Here is a 12,596-nt window from a genome sequence, read left to right as displayed (position 1 = left end):
CTTGCCTAACCCCTCTCGCAATCTGTATATTATTTGTTTCTATATCGTTCACCTTTACTACAGCTTTCTGGTTCCAGTATATAGCCTTAATAAACTCAATGTCTTTTATGTCTAAATTGATGTTTTCTAATTCATCTATTAACTTCATATGCTGCACTCGGTCAAAGGCCTTCCTAAAGTCTATGAAGCATACATATGCACTCTTGTTATATTCCCAACATTTCTGCAAGAGTACCGTCAACGCAAATAATGCCTCTCTTGTACCCATGCCTCCTCTGAAGCCAAACTGAGTTTCATCTATCTGCTCCTCACATTTCTTATAAATTCGGTTTTGAACAATTTTCAAAAGAATCTTTAAAGGGTGGCACATTAGGCTTATCAATCTATAGTCATTACATGATTTGGGATTGTTGTTTTTTGGTAGAGGTAAAAATATCGATTTAAGCCATTCTTCCGGGATGTTGCCCTCTACATATATGTGGTTGAGAATTCGGGTGAGTCTCTTTATATTACCGTTTAGGATTATATCTAGATCGGAAAATGTTATGGAAAGATTGTATGGCCTTGTTGTTTTATATAACCATGATAAGATCAATCCTGGATTATGGTAGTCATTTGTATGGATCAGTAGCACAAATTCATTTAGACAAACTAGAAACCCAAAAAAAAAACAAAAGTTTAAGAATATATCTTGGATATCTCAAGTCAACCCCAATAAATATTATGGAAGCAGAAGCTGGAGAACCACCGTTACAACTAAGAAGGCAACTAATTAGTAACAAGTTTATCACAAAAGCATTTGCTAAATCCGCAAGTTATATAATTCCTATCCATGAACTGTCAATTTCAATACTCACACAGTTTTATTGGCTAAGAAAGAAAACTCCGCTAATTTGTGAAAGTTATACCACTCTTTCTCAATTCAAGTCGGTACTGTACACATCAAAAACCCAACCAATATTTTCAGAACATCCGCATATCCTTTTTTTCTAAAAAAAACTAAGACGTTTCAGATTGACAAAAACGACCACTTCCTCGAAACGGTCAATCAACGATGGCCTGACTATTATCAGATTTACACCAATGGATCAAAAAAAAATTCGTACAGGTTCCACTTTTTATGATCACACCTCAAAATATCATGAAGAGTTCAGATAACCAGATGAGGCAACGATATATATAGCAGAAATGTTTGCAATAACTGAAGCTCTAAAATATATACTTAGGACGTAAAGACTCAAAAGTGTCATATTTACGGATTGTAGAGGTGTCATAGAGAGACTAAAAAATATAGGTGTGGCCAAGAACTTAAGTCATTTAGAAGTAGAAATACTACAGACCAATCACGAAATACTTAGCTCGCAACGGGAGGTGCTAATAGTTTGGATCAAAGAGCATTCGGGTATACAAGGAAACGAAATTTCTGATAAGTTTGAAAATCCGCCTCAGACTTACACAGAGGTTCTATTTACCAGTGTATTCCATATACAGATTTGAATTCTACACTTAAAGTTCACCTTAGGACTAAATGGCAAGAACTATATGACAGTAAACAAATTGGATTAAATTATAAATCATATCAAGTCCAAATCCCAATAATAAGACGGTTTCACAACCAAAACAACAGGAACTTCATTATTACCTTAAACAGAATAAGAGCAAGTCATACAATGTCACCAAGCTATAAATGTAAAATTGGTTTAATTGATGATTCCTCATGTTTATGTGGTGAACTTGGAGACTTAACACACATTCTACTTGGTTGTTCATTAAATAGTCAAAGCACAAATAAATTTTATAATGAAGTTGTTAATAACAAAATTTGCTTACCCATAAATTTAAATTGTATAATTTTCAATAAGAATATTAATATGTTGTACTGCTTATATAATCACGCCAAAAGGTGCAAAATGAAATGGTAAATTACTAACCATCTCTTTGTTAGCAATTCTGCAACTAGTTAGATTTTGTAAGTGGGCGACGAAAAAATAAAAAAAATAACAGAAAAAAATAACACAAAAAAAATAACACAAAAAAAATAGAAAATAAAAGTTTAAACTAAAACTTAAAACAAAACAAAACCATACACTGCTCACACCTAACTTTTACACTACTAATACTTTAGGAATTGTTATTGTGAAGAAGTATGAGTTTTTTTTAAATATCTGTAAAGTTTTTTTTTCTTTTTTTGTTTATTTTTTTTTAATTATTATAGTTGGAGAAAAAATAATCTGGCTAATTGGTCTTTACCAAAGCCATCTAATTAATTAAAAAAAAAATACTTACACAATAAAATTTATATCGATGGCACTTTGTCCAGCGGCGATATAAGGAATTAAATATTAAAACGTAGTAAGTGCCAACGAACAGTTGCTTATTTAATTTAACCTAGCAAAGCTTCTGGATTTCGAAAAAAAAATGGATATTCCTGAAGATATACGTGCCAAAAAAAGAAAAATTACTGCAAATATAAATGAAGCTGAAGAAAGGCAATAAAAACTCTGGAAGTCCATACCTAACTTTAAAGCAAAAGCGAGTAATACCTGGCAAACTTTTTTGCCAAGAGATAAAGTAAAAAGTTTTAATTTTTTTTTTAACGTATAGAGCTCACTTGCCCGAAGGGAATTAATATTATTCTTTTAGGTAAAGTGCAGCTGTCAGTACTCTTGTAAGCTAATTACTGTTGTTGCAAGAAAAAGAGTGTTTGAGCAGTTTTGAAAACTGGCAGATTATAATGAGCAGCAGAACTTTTTACGTTCCCTTATTCGACCTACTTTATTCAAACGTATAAGACATGGAAATTACGATAATCCCAACCAGAGCAGACTACAACACTCATTTAAATATTTTCTACCACTTCCGGGAGAATCTGAAGTTCAGGTATGTAAAAGTAATTTATGTTTAACTTTGGCTATTACACAAAGAAGATTAGAGATACTTAGTCAGCGATTACTCTCCTCCGGCATATCTGTTCAAGACAGATGAGGTGGTAAACGTCCTGCCAGAAACAAATCCCCAGGGGAAACAAAAAAAAATTTGATTTAATTGCGCCAATTCATAGCGGAGAAAGCTATTACAGTCGAGAAAAAGTACCTGTCTAAATATTTGAATGTTCGTTAGCTATATAATGCCTTTCTTGAAAAACATCGGCTTAATATAGAACAAAGCCCCCAATCTCCTGATAATGGTTTAATGAAATTTTCAACAAAAAATTCAGTTTAGCCTTCGGAGCCCGAAGAGTGGACTACCTGTCCTGTACCAGTACAAAATTTCTATAGCTGCTAGTAGGACTCCTGAGGAAAAAAATGAATTTGAACCAAAGCGTCATACATCACTGTAAAGCAGAGAGCGCTCAAAAAATGATGTCCCAAAACATAGTAGATTGCAAAAGTTTTCAGTATTGTTACGAACATACTTTTGGCATGGCCCAGGTAACGGTTGCATTGCATCTCTAATACTCTCGAAAGTTCGCGGCGTATCGAGTGCGAGAGAGAATAACCGGTCACGTAGGTGAATTAGAAGTGGGACAACGCCAGAATATTCTCGATACAGTAACTGTAGTATATATAGGTAACAATGTTAGAAGTAGAGTTAGTCGATAAGAGAGTACCGAACTGTAAAGTTATAAATAAATATATGTTTATAAATTCGAACCGCTCGTTTTATTTAATCTCGCTACAGTTGGTGTTACGGTGTGAGTAAAAAGAAATAAATTCAGCAGTGACTTTTGAAAAAGACTTTTGAACTTTTGAAAAGTATTGTTCGTCGGGAATATCCGCGTAGTTCGGAAGTGTCCTTCGTACGAAAGAACATTTAAAAAGTACGTGTGTGCCTGACCAAAGATGTTGCTAGTACAACTTTCAGTAAAACAGTTGCGTGAGCAACTGGAAGAACGCGATGAAGACTGCAGCGGGTCCAAGAAGATACTCCAAGAACGACTAAAGACTGTTCTTAACAAGAATGGAGATGATCCAGAGACATTCCATTTTCAGTCAGCAGAAGAAGCAGTTTTAATGAAGATAGAAGAAACTTCTAAAAAAACTGATGATAAATTCGAGACTGTTTCCAAAAGATTCGATGAAACGTCTCAAATGATTGAAGAATCTTCTCGAAAGAATGATGAAAGATTCAATGAAACGTCTCAAATGATAGAAGAATCTTCTAAAAAAATGATGATAAATTCGAGAACGTTTCCAAAAGATTCGATGAAACGTCTCAAATTATTAAAGAAGCAGCTAAACAAAATGAAGAGAAATTCGAAAATGTTGCTAGAAGATTCGACGAGACTTCTCAAATAATTAAAGAAGTATGTAATCAAAACAATGAGAAATTTGAAGAAGTCTCAAGAACATTTGATAAAGTAGAAGAGAAGATCAAACAATTAGAGAGCATGATAACCAATACAAAAGTGCTACCACCAGTTAATGCAGTAGCCTTAGATCCGGTAGTGAAAGAAGAATTACCTAGAGACGAAATGACACATCATATGAGAGTCAAATTGCCACCATTTAATGGAAAGTCCTCTTGGTCCATATACCTTAGACAATTTGAAGCTATTGCGACAGCCAATCATTGGACAGAACAAGAAAAAGCTGTTTCCTTGACTGCTGCTTTACGAGGTGATGCTGCAGATATCCTAAGATCGATTCCTAAGGGTCAAGAAAAATGTTACCAGACCTTGTTCACTCGACTAGACAAACGTTACGGAGATGCCCATCTACAACAAGTCTACAAGGCGCAACTAAGAAGTAGAATTCAACGAGCAAGTGAAAATTTACAAGAGTTTGAAGCAGATGTTGCTCGTATAGTGCGGTTGGCTTATCCGGAAGTACCAGACAACATTTTGGAAGAAATTGCTGTAGATACCTTCGTCAATGGGTTAAAAGAAAGTGAATTACAGAAAGCTTTACGACTAGCAAGACCAAAAGTTCTGGATGAAGCGCTCGCTATTGCCTTGGAACATGAAACAGCTAGTCAAACTTCACGGAGCCATCGAGTAAGAACCATCGAAGAAGGCGACGAACCAAACGATGAACGTCTGGAAGAAATGGTACGAAAAGTAGTTCGTAACACGATGCCGAAGAGACGCGAGCCCAGATGTTGGAATTGCGGTGACGTAGGTCATATTCGCCGTAATTGCAAGAAAATGATACAACAGTCGGAAAACTAGAACGGGTCGACAACAAGGGGCAACTGCCGACCTCAAGAAACACAGCCCCCATAGTAACTGTGAACATTACGTCCTCAGGTGGAATTCATAGCTTGTACATAGAGGGTCGTATCAATAATAAATGTAGATCGTTTTTGGTAGATACAGGTGCAACGAGAACTATTGCACGGCCAGAAGTAGTACGAGGCCATCTTAAATTATTGCCTGCAACAGTAAAGCTTAGAACAGCAAGTGGTGAGATAATTAATACATATGGCGAGGCTAATCTGTCAGTATCCATTGGCCAGACCACAGTGAAACATACAGTATTAATTGCAGAGATCTCCGATGAGTTCATATTGGGGATGGATTTACTAAGGAAAGTTGGGGCTGTATTGAATGTCAAAGATGGAGTTCTCGAGATCAGTGGTGAAGAGTTGCCGTTTCATGAAGACCAAGAAGATGTTATCAGCTTAATACCTACTTGTGACGTAACAATACCCGGTAATAGTGAGAAAATTTTAATGACCAGACCTGATGGTTACTGCCGAGAGGGAAGTTTAAGGATGGTCGAAGATGTGAATAATGCCGAGTTCCTAACGGCAAAAGCTTTGGTGAGAATTCGAGATTTCGTTCCTGTAAGAGTTATGAATTTAAAGGGAACTGCTATTAAGTTAAGTAAAAGAACTTTGATTGGACAGTGTGTTCCCGTGGCTTCGATTTGTTCCATGAATACTAATGAGAAACCGTCGAAATCTAAGTATCCAAAGGAGCTTGTCGAGACGATGATTAAAACGTGCCAAGATCTTGATGATGAACGAACTAAAAAAGTGAAGTCTATGCTGATAGAATTTCAAGATGTTTTTGCCATGGATAAGAAGGATAATGGCAAAACAAGCATAGTAAAGCATAAAATTAATACCGGAGACGCTCAGCCAATCAGACAACAACCTAGACGACTTCCATTTTCGAAAAGAGATGAAGCCGAAGACATCATCAAAGATATGAACAAACAAGGGGTAATTGAACCATCAAACAGTCCATGGACATCACCAGTAGTCCTAGTAAAGAAGAAAGATGGTTCAACACGTTTTTGTATTGACTACCGACAGCTCAATGCAGTAACTAAAAAAGATAGTTATCCTTTGCCCAGAATAGACGATACTTTGGATACACTTTCTGGTTCTCGTTGGTTCTCCACACTCGATCTGAAAAGTGGATATTGGCAAGTAGACATGGAGCCAGCTGATCGTGAAAAAACCGCATTCTCGATAGGATCAGGGCTTTGGCAGTTCACAGTTATGCCCTTTGGTTTATGTAATGCCCCGGCCACATTTGAAAGATTAATGGATGCAGTTTTAAGAGGTCTAACATGGAAAACATGCCTGGTTTATTTGGATGATGTAATTGTAGTTGGAAGATCCTTCGATGAACATGCCAATAATCTAACAGAAGTCTTTCAACGATTGCGGGCAGCGAATCTGAAGTTGAGTCCGAAGAAATGTCACTTGTTTCGACGAGAAGTGAAGTACTTGGGACATATTGTAGCAAGTAATGGTGTAACAGCTGATCCTGAAAAACTTGCAGCGATTAAGGATTGGCCAGTACCAAGAGATAAACACGAAATTAGAAGTTTTCTTGGCCTATGTACATATTACCGCCGTTTTGTCAAAGGATTTGCCAATATCTCCAAGCCATTAACAAAGTTGACAGAAGAAGGCAAAGAATATACATGGAGCGAAGAGTGTCAAAGAGCTTTTGAACACTTACAAATGGCTCTGATCAGCGCACCGATTTTAAGCTACCCTAGACAGGCAGGAAAATTTGTGTTGGACACCGATGCAAGCAACAGTGCAATAGGAGCTGTTCTTTCCCAAATCCAAGATGGACAGGAGAAAGTCATCGCTTACTTTAGCAAAGTCTTGTCAAAACCAGAAAGAAACTATTGCGTTACCAGAAGAGAATTGCTAGGCGTAGTGAAGGCTTGTGAGCATTTCCATAAATACTTGTATGGCAGAAAGTTTCTTCTTCGCACGGATCACGCTGCTCTAAAATGGCTCCTACAATTTCGTAATCCAGAGGGCCAGATGGCAAGATGGTTAGAACGATTACAAGAATATGATTACGAGATCGAACACAGGGCTGGCAGAGTTCATTCAAATGCTGATGCCCTTTCGAGACGGCCGTGCAGTGCAAATTGTAATCACTGTCTTAAATTAGAAGAACGACTTTGCCCCGTGAGACGAACCACCGTCATTAATGAGCAATGGCAGCCTCAACAGCTACAAGACGCTCAAGCAGATGATCCATGTATAAAAAGAGTATTGGATTGGATGCGTCGAAGTGAGAGACCTTCTTGGCAAGACATTAGTGCATGTAGTCCAGAAGTCAAGTGTTACTGGAGCCAATGGAATTGCCTAGTGCTGAAAGATGATCTTCTGTATAGAACCTTTGAGAGCGATGATGGTACAGAAACTAAGCTTCAGTTGATTGTACCTAAAAGTAAAGTGTCAGAAGTATTGCGTCAGTTGCATGACGGTGCATCAGGTGGACACTTTGGTATCACGAAGACTCTGCAAAAGGTTCGAGAACGATTCTATTGGGTGAACTGTAAAGATGATGTAAGAAGATGGTGCCGGAAATGTGAACTGTGTGCAACCAGTAATGGTCCAGCTGGTAAAAAGAGGGCACCCATGAGACAGTACAATGTTGGTAGTCCTATGGAAAGAGTAGCAATCGACATTGCAGGTCCACTTCCAGAGACAAATGATGGAAATAAATATATCCTGGTAGCCATGGATTATTTTACGAAATGGACTGAGGCCTATGCGATACCAAATCAAGAAGCTGCTACCGTTGCAGAGGTACTTGTTAAAGAATTCTTTAGCCGATTTGGTGTTCCTTTGGAGATCCACTCCGACCAAGGGCGAAATTTCGAGTCAACCCTTTTCCAAAACGTTTGTAAATTGATTGGTGTCAATAAGACCAGAACGACACCCCTGCATCCTCAATCAGATGGAATGGTCGAGAGAATGAACCGAACAATGGGTAAACACCTGTCCAAAGTTGTATCAGAACATCAAAGAGATTGGGACCAGCACATTCATTTATTCCTAATGGCCTACCGCTCGGCCGTGAATGAAACTACAGGCCAGACTCCAACCTGCCTGATGTTAGGTCGTGAAGTTCGTTTACCCTGCGACCTAGAGTTTGGCTGCAGACCTTCCGAAGAACATGTTGCAAGCGAAGATTATGTCGACCGCCTGAAGTTAAGAATGAACAACATTCATGAACTTGCCCGACAACACATCCAGATAGCCAGTGACAGAATGAAAGATCAATATGATTCTCGATGTAAGAGTGAAAGCTATGAAGTAGGCGATCTTGTTTGGCTTTATAATCCACAACGTCGTCGAGGCTTGTCTCCCAAACTGCAAAGACAATGGGAAGGTCCATATGAAATTAAAAAGAAAATAAATGACGTAATATACCGAATTAAGAAGTTGCCGAAAGGTAAACCAAAAGTAGTTCACATAAATCGTCTTGCACCATATGCTGGCTCAAATGAAACAGAAGAAGCACGAACCCTTCAACATGAGATCAAAGATGACCGGCGACCAAGCTTTAATGAATTTATGTCAAATTACGCAGAGAGAAAGAGTGCTAGATTCGGCGTGACCACAGAAGTTCAGCAGGATCTTTTTAGTGTTCCGCATAACGTCTCTCTAGCCCACTGTGTTGCCCAAGATCTTGAGATGACTAAAGGAATCTCATCCGTATTTTATAAGAAATTCGGTCGTTTGGACGAGTTAAAAAACCAGCAGCCTAAAGTTGGAAGAGTACTGAGATTAGAAGATGGTTCCCGATCTTTGCTGTATATGGTGACCAGGAAGTCTTATACAGACAGGGCAAGCTACGAGGATATATGGCGTGCTCTAACTAATTTGAAGAAAATTGTGTGCAATTACGACATCAAGAATTTGGCCTTACCCAAGATAGGCCATGCACTAGATAATCTGGACTGGAAGATTGTCAGAAGCATGCTTGAAGTGATCTTCCGAGACACCGGCGTACGAATTACTGTGTGTTGCATTAACCCGATGGGATCGTATCCTTCAAAGTCAGTAGACTGTTATTTCTTTCTAAAGGGTTCATGCAGAGCTGGAGAGTCCTGTAGATTCCGCCATGCTGTGCCTACCGGAGTTGCTGATCGGGACGATCAGATTTAAGAGGGGAGCAGTGTTACGAACATACTTTTGGCATGGCCCAGGTAACGGTTGCATTGCATCTCTAATACTCTCGAAAGTTCGCGGCGTATCGAGTGCGAGAGAGAATAACCGGTCACGTAGGTGAATTAGAAGTGGGACAACGCCAGAATATTCTCGATACAGTAACTGTAGTATATATAGGTAACAATGTTAGAAGTAGAGTTAGTCGATAAGAGAGTACCGAACTGTAAAGTTATAAATAAATATATGTATATAAATTCGAACCGCTCGTTTTATTTAAAAACGCTACAGTATGATGTATGTGTGCTGTCTTACTATTTACAAAAGCAGCTACATATTCCAGCATTGACTCACACGCAGATGTACTGTAGTCGACAGTTCACTTGTATTAATCTGGGAATGCATTTTGAAGATTAAGGGAAAGGATTTATGTACCTATGAGATGAAACAGCTGGAAAACGAGGTTGTAACGAAATCGGTAGTTGTTTGTATGATTACCTTACAGCTCAGCTTAATACTACAAAGCCAAAATTGGTTTTATGGTCCGATAACTGCAGAGAAGTGAATAAAAATCATTGTATTTTGGCTGTTTATATTACCCTCGTAGCCAAAGAGTATTTCGACGAGATAGTGCGTAAGTTTCCACAAAGTGACCACACATTCCTATCATGTGATCGGGACTGTAACTGCATTGAAAAAGCCAAAAAAGGTCTTAAGCCTGAATTACCTATGAATTTGGTGCGTATAATGGCAAGTGCGCATTTAAAACTCATTTGTAATTTAATGCACTACTAGATTTAACTGGATGGAAATTGCAAAAACTACCCTAGTAACCTCCACCCTGGGCATCTCCCAAGCTGTTATGCTGAAAATATCTAAGGACAACTTAAAGCAAATTGAAGTTAAAACGTCGTACTCGGAGGTCGCACCATGGCGCAAAGTGCGTGTGTTTAAACCAAAGGTTACACCACAATATTTTGAAAATTTAAACATTGAATTGCTGGAACAGGCACACCCCGTAAATGGAACAAAAAAAGATTAAAAAAATTAGAAGTATGATCCCTTTTATTTCACCCGCCAATCAAGAATTTTATCAAAAACTGGTGAAGATTCGGGATAAAAGGGATCTTTTGTTTAAAATATGATTTTTACCATCCATTGTACATGTGCAACTTTATTCGCGCATACTACGTTTTGATAATTAATGACAAATAACAATCTTATTACCAATCTTTCCATTGAAGTATATGTTTTATAACTTGCCTATATCTAAAATGATATCAGAAGTAGCTACAAATATTTTGTACATCTTAGTAAGCTACAACAAAAAAAAATTAATGCGCCTCTTGTAAAATTTTTAAAATTGCACATACCACCTTTTGCATATGGCACGCTTCATATATACTTAGTCCAATCAAGTCGACATATATCGGAAAATTTTTATTTTTAGTTTTATGAAAAAAAGTTATTCTTTATAAAACCTTTTGCATGTTCTTAAACCTAAAATAAATAACTTAATAAAAAAAATCGTCAAATATTAAATTTTTATACGCGGTGTAACAAAAAATATGAATTGGAGATATTGTTAACTTTTACACAAAACTCATAGTTTTTGAGATATCGGATATGCCATTAAAAACATTTATTATCTGATGATTCTATTCTAGGTTTTAGATCATTCAGACCTTTTTATAAAAAAAAACCTTTTTTTTTTAATTAAAATAAAAATATTTTCCATATGGTCCAAATAATTCTAAATACTTGCCGGCTTACTCTTCATGTAAACCCGAAAATGAGCCTTGCTTCGGAATAGGACTAACGCTCATCCACGCACAAATGTTCAGATGAATTTAAAGATTTCTTGCAATTTGATACAAAACCACCAGAGACATCTCTGATTGCGGTAACTATATCAGGCTGTTTTCTTTCTTCTCTTGTGTTAAAATTGTCGAATATTAGGAAGTACATAATTCTGTTTTAATCTTTTGCAACACATAGCAGATGATACTACAGGACGATATAAAGTTGGATCTTGGCCCCGCAGTATACATATTGGCTCTTTAGACTCTCTGTCCGTATATCAGTCTCTTCGATATAACTTGAACTTATCTTCTAGTAACAAATCAATAAAATAACTATCATAAGCGTCTATTTCTAATATCGCTTTTAGTTCATCATTAGTTATCTTTTTGTATTTCGAAACAACTTTGGTGTTTCAATTATTTTTATAAAGCACGTACTCGATAATCACTACAAACATAACTAATCAAGCTACAATTAGTAAAAGTGTCCTTTAGATAAACACTGTAAAATAAACTGGGAATCCCTAAGAGCCCTGACATCAAGATCCGGGAAATCCCCTTCGCTTTAACAATTTGGGGTTTATTTGTACCCCGCTTGGTTTTTAACATATTCAAACTATACACCTGTCGGTAATATCGGTATATTTTTAACAAATTGATGTATCGCCCAAAACTGTACCTATAAGTTATATTTAATAAGACTAAAATAAGACTTAAAATCTCATTATCGTTTAAGGTGATATTTCTGCTGCATTACGGTCAGTTCTTGATTTATATGTAAATTTGTATCATATTTTTAGCTACTTACCAAGTTGAATAGATATGGTCCATATGAAAGCATAGCATCTAAGGGCGAAATCCAGGAATCGCCAAGTGCAACGCCTTTTAAGTTTGATTCTACTTCACCTTTTTGTATGGCCTGAAATTATAATATATTTATATATATATATATATATATATATATATATATATATATATATATATATATATATATATATATAAATATATATATATACATATATATATATATATATATAAATATATATATATATACATATATATATATATATATATATATATATATATATAAATATATATATATATACATATATATATATATATATATATATATATATATATATATATATATATATATATATATCTATATACTTATATATAAATACAATTAAACATAAAGCTAAGATAAATACTATTACAAGAATTAATATTAAAATAAACAGGCTTCCGGGTTGTACCGCGTCGATAATCACTGCGCCGAGCTTTCGACATTTTCTCTGATCTCTTCTTCAGAGCTTCCGAGGTCCCAGTCTCCCGAGCCTCTGACACTACTACACTAATCTTCTTGTTCTTCTTCAAGTTCCATTTTCTATCGAAGGTTGGAAATCATCATGGCTA

At 36.5% G+C, this 12,596-nt stretch overlaps 1 protein-coding gene across 1 annotated transcript in view; it reads right to left on the bottom strand.

Annotated features, from left to right (window-relative positions):
• Positions 1 to 12,596, bottom strand: part of LOC140446431 (uncharacterized) — a 60,453-nt gene that overhangs the window by 34,507 nt on the left and 13,350 nt on the right. Inside the window, exon 4 of the mRNA XM_072538982.1 lies at positions 11,989 to 12,099. Coding sequence (XP_072395083.1) covers positions 11,989 to 12,099 — 111 coding nt within the window. The remainder of the gene's footprint in view (positions 1 to 11,988; positions 12,100 to 12,596) is intronic.

Source organism: Diabrotica undecimpunctata, chromosome 7 (genome assembly GCF_040954645.1).
Source record: "Diabrotica undecimpunctata isolate CICGRU chromosome 7, icDiaUnde3, whole genome shotgun sequence".
NCBI classification, from domain to species: domain Eukaryota; kingdom Metazoa; phylum Arthropoda; class Insecta; order Coleoptera; family Chrysomelidae; genus Diabrotica; species Diabrotica undecimpunctata.
Note: the sequence above shows the minus strand (reverse complement) of the source record. Positions and strands in the feature narration are given on the sequence as shown.